General features: G+C 45.0%; 1 protein-coding gene across 1 annotated transcript in view; it reads left to right on the top strand.

The window, feature by feature from the left end:
* Nucleotides 1-6,359, top strand: part of LOC143020360 (uncharacterized) — an 11,200-nt gene extending 4,841 nt beyond the window's left edge. The window contains exons 2-3 of the mRNA XM_076176730.1: nucleotides 1,275-1,519; nucleotides 2,072-6,359. Coding sequence (XP_076032845.1) covers nucleotides 1,275-1,519; nucleotides 2,072-3,187 — 1,361 coding nt within the window. The 3' untranslated portion in view covers nucleotides 3,188-6,359. The remainder of the gene's footprint in view (nucleotides 1-1,274; nucleotides 1,520-2,071) is intronic.
* Nucleotides 6,360-8,641: the final 2,282 nt, after the last annotated feature.

Genomic DNA, 8,641 nt, shown 5'->3' with positions numbered 1-8,641 from the left:
GTAGGCAAATAAGCCAGGTGCTATTGGCTGTGGTAGTAGTAGGCAAATAAGCCAGGCGATTTCACTGGGACAAGGGAAACCCCAAACAGCCCTAAGTAGCTGAAGGCGCTGGATTACCCCAACTGAGTCTGTTGTCATCTTGTCGTTGTATATCTTCCTTTGCTGCGTTAGGAGGTTTTGTTTATTCAGACGAAAGCCCCGCCCACTTGTCGGGTTCAACAGAACACTGTTCACTTCGCTGAATAACTCCCGCGGGCCAAAGTGGGGACAGATGAACAGGAAAGGTGAAGTAGGTTTTTTTCCTCCTCCTCGTCCTCCTCCTCCTCCTCGTCCTCCTCCTCCTCCTCCTCCTCCTCCTCCTCGTCCTCCTCCTCCTCCTCCTCCTCCTCCTCCTCTTACATCATCTCTCGGACCCTTCCTCCGCACCCGTGCCCTCAAGCAACGCGGAAAGAGAGTTTTAATTAACTAATGAGGATACAGCACCGCATGATCATACAGTTGGTAAGCGTAGGTCAACATGTTGAGCTGTTGGGAAGATGCCGACCCAACGCACTTATTGTTGCATTGAATATTTCTTGAAGCAGTTTCGTCGACGATTAAGTCCATATTCTTGTTTTGCTTGTTGAGTCTTATATCGACCTAATACATTATTTGTTTGCGTATGTGTGTTCTAATGGTTTGGGTGTGTAGAACTCTCGATATCTCGTCTGTTTTTATATATTTCTGCTTTAGTTCGGACTCCAGTTAGTCTGTTTTGAATGATTTAGATCCTCAGGGTATAGATCACCCTCCTAATGGTCACATGGTTAACCGATTTGGTATGCAACTTATGATAAAGGACACAATTAATCAGATCTGAGGAAGTGGGCTTGTGTCATCACACCTAGAGATGGAGCGGATGGTGTGTGTGTGTGTGTGTGTGTGTATGTGTGTGTGTGTGTGTGTGTGTGTGTGTGTGTGTGTGTGTGTGTGTGTGTGTGTGTGTGTGTGTGTGTGTGTGTGTGTGTGTTTGTGTGTGTCTCTGTGTGTCTGTGCGCGTGTGTCTAAGTAGGATGGACAGGAGTAAAGTGTTAAAAATAACATTACTATATTCTAAACGCAATTAACTTACCATTACCAATTATAATTGCATGGAAAGGAGCTCTGATATCCACGTACAGCTCCCTCCTTCCCATTAGATCCCTCCATATTTTTTGTGGGGTGGGGGGAACTTCACCTCATCCTTCGAATCCATCGAACTCAGAACTAACCTTTCTTTCTTTTTCTCTGTACAGAGTTCGGTACTCCGTCCCCGGCACCCTGGCCTCCCACGCGCCCCCCGCCCCACGATGAGCGCGATGGCCATGGTGGACACGAAGAGCGAGATGGGCATGGTGGACACGAAGAACACGATGAGGCTCTCCCCAAGCCAGTAAATGAGTACACGGGCATCATTGCAGGCGTGGTGAGCGGTCTGTTGGGGATCGTGCTCATTCTCCTCATCGTCTACTTGGTGTTCCTCAGGAAACGACTCAACAAGGTAAGGCTCTTTTGTGTATGCGCGCGCGCGCGCGTGTGTTTTGTTTGTGCGATTCACGGTTTTCTTCGTGTTTTGGGGTGCAGTTGCCCCCAATATAGTATAGACTGTTTTTGTGCATATGGTGCGGAGCACCTTCCGCCCTCTTTTCGGGAATATGATATTGAGGTGTTGATGTACTTCATTTAATTGGACATGTACTTTACTGAAAAAAAACAAAAAAAATCATCCGCTCCGAGTTTTACTTCTTAAAGCTTGAACATGAGGTATCAATGCATTAGGAAATGGGTGTAGAAACATTATTGATGTTGTGTATGAGGCAAAAAGGGGTCTATTTGCTGAATAAGATCGTCTTTCCATAGCCCATAAAGATAAAGTTCCAGTGATTGATATAGGAGAATAACATTCAGTCTAGTGAAGAGGGAAAAATGAACGACAGATGGATTTTTTTTCATCCCTATACCAAACTTATCCTTTCATTTTTTCCTATTAAGAGGAAAAAGAAAAAAATATTATCCCTATAGCAAACTCATCCTGTCCTTTTTGCCTTTTCAGGTGAAAAAATCAGGCGGGTCTTTCAGGAGCAGTTCGAGAGGAAGCTCAACAGTGCCCACAGACGACGACTACCGCATTCGTGTGGACGACATCGCACACTTGTCCAACCTCGACGAGACCACGAACACTTACGTCAACACAACTGACTTGCAACGTCTCGTGAGTTCCGTGAAGGCCAAGAAGAAGTCGCAGGAGAAGCCCCTGTCCCAGGCACCTGGCTATGCGGACGGACCCTCCCGGGTCGTCGTCAGGCCTCCGATGGTGCCCCCGAAGTCAGAGAACGCTACGTCGTCCCCCCGGCTACCGCCTAAATTGGGCAGCAATGCCACCAAAGCTCACACTGACCACTTCTCTACCAGTAGGTCTGATACGCCGGCAGTGGCGGCTTCGATTGCCTCGAAACCCGTCATTAGCTCCCCGACGTTAATCAGCTCCTCGGCGGAGTTGCCCAATATCCCATTTCCCCCAAAGAAGAACCATCCAGGACCAGGGTTCTCTGCACCTCCCTTACCCTCAAAAGGCCCCTCGGCAGCATACGAGAACAACATCAACGGGTACCTAACGAATGATGTAGCCAGCTCCGTTGCATGCCCCTCCTCTCCTCCTTATTCAGTAGAACCCACCTCGCCTACAGTCGCCAGACCCGCCCCTCCTCCTCCTGTCGGGGCTGCTAGTTGCGACTCCCCTTCGAATATCTATGAAAATGCGTCTGTCAAAGTTCCTCCTGCTCTGCCAGCTGGGCCTAAACCAACCAAACCTCAACCACCAACTTTACCCAAACCAAATATCAAGCCCAATTTGGAGCCCTTGGAGCAGCCCAACGCCAAGCCGACACCCCCGACTCTGCCCAAGCCCAAAGGGCTACGGAAAGGTAAGCCGGGTCTTCCACCCCTCAAGCTGGCACTTCTTCCTCCCTCAGGGAGTTTCGACTCCACCGATAGTTGCGAAACGCCAGATACTGCTATCATTGAACTAACACCCTCCGGGTCGCCGAGCAACACTCCTGACGTTCCCCCTGAGTCTGCAGGAACTCCAGGGTCGATTGGAGCTCGCATTGCTCTGCTGCAGGGGAAAATGAAAAACCCAGTGATGCCTGCAAGATCTCTACACCAGTGAGTAACTAGTGATCTGCAATCTCGAGTGGTGCCTTCAGGTCTGTTCCGTCGTTAGGCATCAGGACTACAGGGATAACGTCCAGATTGCTGTCGTTTCATCATCGACGACTTCTTTGTTGTGGTCAACGCAGTTACTAGTCCTAGGCGCAATGAATGCAGCCAGTGTCGTCAACAAAGAGGACAGTGATTAGTGTCTGTGCACACGTTGAAGAATATCCTTAATTGAATAGATGAGGATGCAAAGTTTATGGAGATATTCAGAAGGAACGATATCATTCAGTGTGTCTGCATGAACGCACTCGGTCGAGCCAGACACCGAAGTGAGAAAGGGGATGTCGTTGATGACGTCATGTCGCCTGCGCAGGGCAGTCATGAAGTGCAAACGAAATAAATGAATGCGCATAGATCACATGCGTAGTATAAGTTGGCATTATATACAACGTTTAGTATCGTGTTGCGAAACCTTTTTGAAAAAATGCATTTTACCAGTGTACCTGCATCGTCGCTATGCAGAAACGAATGTGTTAAAGAAAGGTAAAGTAAAAAGCAAATCGGTTGCTAGGAACGATGACATGGAAAAATCAGTTCTTGAAACTATGTCGATGAAGTATGCATAAACGCATGTATGCACGTGTGTACTCTCGCTTGCACGGCACGCTTTGGACGGCGTATATATGTACAGTATACATGTCACCCATTTTGCATTTGGCTGTTGAGTTGCCAATCTATCCCAGGAAGACAGTGGACAACACTGTCCACTTCGTTTAGTGCCATTTGTACACATTCGCCGTCATGAACAAAACGGGAAGTAGTTACCATTGCGACTTGGAGGCAGTGTGCGTTGTTGTGTTCATACAAGTGAGAGGGAGGGAATCCAGAGAAAGAAGTAGAATTGTAACTCATCTTAATCATACCCTTGCACTCTCACCCTCATACACAAACTTCAAATTATTAATCATTTCATACAGTAGTAGCCTGGGTGTAGACTCTGTACCAAACGTGACTGAGAGACGGAAAACCCATTTGATTTGTGGGAATCTTGTTTCTTTCTCTCGTGGGGCAATATACATACCAGTGTGCCACTCTCATATCCACTGCTTGCATGTTGACATCACTGGCTTGTCAGCCAACCTTTCTCTTTCTCTCTCTCTCTCTCTCGGTCTGTAGTGGACTTGTCACACTAGCCAGGCATTTCCTGATTGTCTGGCGTTTTTGTCGTTTTGTGCCGTGTTAGCTGTTTTCACGTAGAGGGGCTATCACACTGGGCTATTTTCCCTCCAACCTCCGATTAATCGGCGGTACCGCCCACTTCTAGAACATTTCCCCCCCCCGTAAAATCACTGGAGGAACATTATTTTCCTCCAGCATATCAGACTCCTTCCCAAAAGATGCGGGCTGGAAATCTGCTTCAAAAGTCGAGGGAAAAATAGCCCAGAGTGATAACGCCTGAACGAGAACATGCTGGAATAGTATGGCGGTATGAAGACAGCTTGGTACCGTCGTGGTATTGCAGGCGTGACGACCGTCCAATCTTTCTCTTCTGCGGAAATACCGTTAACAGAGTAGTCGTTCGTCATTTTAGTCCTGGAAGTTCTAGAACCACTAGTTGACTTTCGACCAGAGTAGATAGTTTTGGAAGGTTGTCGTTTGATGAGAAGACAAACTCGTGGAATGAATGAGTCAGGTTCTTATGCATCACGGGTCAGCAATGCGCACTTCCAAGTTTCAAGTGGTGATGTGAATCACTATATCTTTATTTTAAGTAACATTCCAGTATTATTTGTTTTGTACATATATATTTACAATATCTAATGTATTCCAAGACATTAGGAGTGATAAATAGCAATATTGAAGAGCGTTACATGACATCAGCACGGACTATTCACACCGGTTTGAATTGAAATTGCGTTAGTCAATTGTTCACGCGTATTCTCAAGGACATTGCTCACTTTGTGCAGTAAAACTCAACACACTCTAATCAGACTCGACAGTAATGTCACTGGCACTATGCCAAAACAGTGCCGCGTTGAATTAAGGTTATTCATTGAGACCTTGCCCCAGGCAGGACTTAGGGAGCCAGCCAATAGGGTGCTGGCTACTGGAGAAAGCTTGAGTCCATGGCGATGTAAAATGGAAAGAATTCGAATCTTTCCTATGATTAGTGATTTGTGTCATTTTAACATTAAGTCATCTATACCCAAGTCGATTCAGGAGGCTTGGTTCATCCTAACCCATCTATATCATATCATCCCCCGCCGTCACTGGGGTAATAGTGTAACCAAAGAACAGGGCCTTTCACTCGCTAGGCAGGGCTGGAAACTTTGTCTTCCGGTGCTGCTTGACTCACAATATTCCTTGGAACCGCTGTGTTGGAGCCGAGCCAGGACCGGATGGAATGACTCGCCATCGACGTATTTTTTTGTATCCGCCTACACTGCTCTCTCTTCGGGATTTAAGTCTTTGGCTATCCTAGGACAGTAGTGTGGCCATAGAACTTGATTTATTAGGCCGGCAGCCTGGTTATTAGGAGTTAATAGGCTTTAATACACATGTTTTAGATAAATAGAGATTCTAAGTCATTTCTTAAGACAAAGACAATCTGTTGTTGGATTGTCATAAATGCACTGATTATATATATATATATATATATATATATATATATATATATATATATATATATGTGTGTGTGTGTGTGTGTGTGTGTGTGTGTGTGTGTGTGCGCATTGCATATTCAGTTTATAAATCGTGTATGCACACTTGCGTGTGCTAGAATAAAATAAACATGTACATATGTGATTATAACTTATTTGTGTATATAGGTTTATGTGATAGGATCTTCGCTATTTTGTAAATACTGTAAATATAAGGGTATTGTAAATAGTGTCCACAAACTAGACAAAAATGACATGATGCAACACGCTCACAGCGCTGGGTTGTACAAAATATGACCGTTCAAGGTCAGTTTATATTGAGGCTCGTTTTCTTTGCACGACCACTACAACGAGTTTGTTGTGTCGTCTGCTGCGTTGGAGTTACGGCCAACTCATTTCGGGTAACTTTCCCCCCGCATTATTAATGTTTGCATGTGTTAGTTGTGCCATTGTATGGTTTAGCGTAAGCCGATTTGTATGAAATACAAAGAAAAAAATTGTATGGAGTGAAATACACATCCAGTTTCATGAATACATTTCATTTATGCCTAAAAAAATCAACGGTTAGCACAGCCTGCAGGTATCTTATAAACTTTGCTTCTGCTATGAACAGACGATTTCTTGCAGCTGAAAAGACGGAACTGACCTCAGATGCACGAGCATGTTAAGGGATTTTTTTCTTGCCAAAACCAGACGACCATGTTCTGTTTAGAATAGTAACAATGAAAAAATAAGATATTCACTTTGAGACGTATAGTCACCTTATAAAAAAGAAAGAAAAAATGTGATTAATGTCGCCTACTGAGTGTATATCTATCTCATTTTCTACTCCACTAGTGAAACTTAACATATACATTAGATACGCTTGGGCCCAAGGAAATTTCTCTTGGTACTATCGTCATAGCTTGGTCCTGGCTCAACAATACGTGTTGGTGTCTGGCCGGATTTTGTAGGACACAGGGACCACGAAGAGAGCCAGAATTTCTCGTAATAGATAACACAAAACTATGTTTGACTTAAGATAAAAAAACATAAACATACTGTGCTTACATCAGCGTAACCGACGTTGTGATAAAGCCATAGCATGACTTAGAAGTGGATCAGGATTTCTGGTAACAGATAACACAAAGCTGTTAGAATTTAGATAAGAAAAAATGTATAAAAACACACTGTGGCACAGTAACTGTGTTCACACCAACGTATTCCTGGTGTGGTGCCGTGTACAGCACTACACAACACATTACGGAAGACTGCATTGTACACAATCATGATCGCCAACAACATAACTTACACTCTATAGAGCATTTGTGAGAAAACCCCGTTCTAACCATAGCGCTCCTCAGGGAGACGGGACTGCTCGGCCAGACAATCTAGGGAACGTCAACAATAACAACGACGCAACAGCACTTAATAAGGTGAACATGATGTTTTCACCTTATGCATGACCATCTCATGACAGGAGATAAGCCTTCCACCCACAAACATGGAGCCCCACCCCAACACAAGCACGCACGCACACACACACACACACACACACACACACACACACACACACACACACACACACACACACACACACACACACACACACACACACACACACACACACACACACACACACACACACACACACACACACACACACACACACACACACACACACAATACCATGTTCCACGGTTGGGCAAACTTTTTAAGTGTCGGTGGCAAAATCAGCCAACTTTTTGATCCAACAATTTCTCACGCACCGACGGACTAAAATGATCATTAGCCTGCATTCGAATATGGGCCCCCTCTCTCCCTTCCTTCACCTACTGTAAGGGCCCCAATCCGCCCCCCCCCCCAACCAGCGTACGATACGGTTACTAATGGTCAGACAAAAGAAGATGAAGATTTGTTATTTATTTATTTTAAGGTGAGCTTTGGGTATCGCGTACCTGAAAAAAAATCGATAGTGTGCAGCTGCCTACTGGTTTATCAACAGAGTGGGCAACGAATGGAATAGACTTAGTAGCTATGTAGTGAACGCTGAAACTATTGGTTGATATAAGAAAAGACGAATTAACTCTGTGGACAGAGATGAAAAATGGTAATGGACATGGCACTGCTTAGTGTAGGCCTTATGGTCTCTTGCAGTCTCCTCCATTCTTATGTCCTTATGTTCCTCCTCAAACAACAACTGCACTACACAAATTTTTGAGTGACGAAGGAAAAAAAAAAAAAAAGAACACTTCAACCATTCTTCCATAACTTCCTAAATATAATGGTTCCCCACCCCCCAAAAAAAACCTTACAAAACAAAAACTCTGACACAAACCTTTTACAATACCAAAACCAAAAGAAAACTACATCTCATACATGGACCCTTTACTAAATAGATCAATACGTGAAATATAGGATAACGTACGAAGGTGGTGCAATATTATCTACAAGGATAGAAGCGCCAGAAGGCAGCTTTCTATGATGATGATAATGATAATTTAATTAGAGCGCATCAGCTTTTAAGAGAGCCAAGTCCGTTTAGCAGACGAGATTAAATCTTCTCAGAGTTATGACGAGACCCCGGCTAGTTGCCGGGCCCAAGGTCCTCCGGATGTATCATATTCAAGTGCTACGTTCGATGGTGGACTATGCCGCTGCGGCGCTTATCTCCCTCCGGTTCGGCTCGTGGGACAAGCTAGAAGTCCTCCAAAACCAGGGTCTCCGCACTATCACTGCGGCACCTCCATGGGGTAGTGTGGTGAATCTTAGACAGGAGGCGGGAGTTACCCACCTTCGCCTACGGGAGGAGAGGCTTTCTTCCT

Source organism: Oratosquilla oratoria, chromosome 39, assembly GCF_046742065.1.
Source record: "Oratosquilla oratoria isolate Oo_2021 chromosome 39, ASM4674206v1, whole genome shotgun sequence".
Classification (NCBI taxonomy): domain Eukaryota; kingdom Metazoa; phylum Arthropoda; class Malacostraca; order Stomatopoda; family Squillidae; genus Oratosquilla; species Oratosquilla oratoria.
The sequence above is the reverse complement of the archived record's forward strand: the minus strand, read 5'-3'. Positions and strand labels throughout refer to the sequence as shown.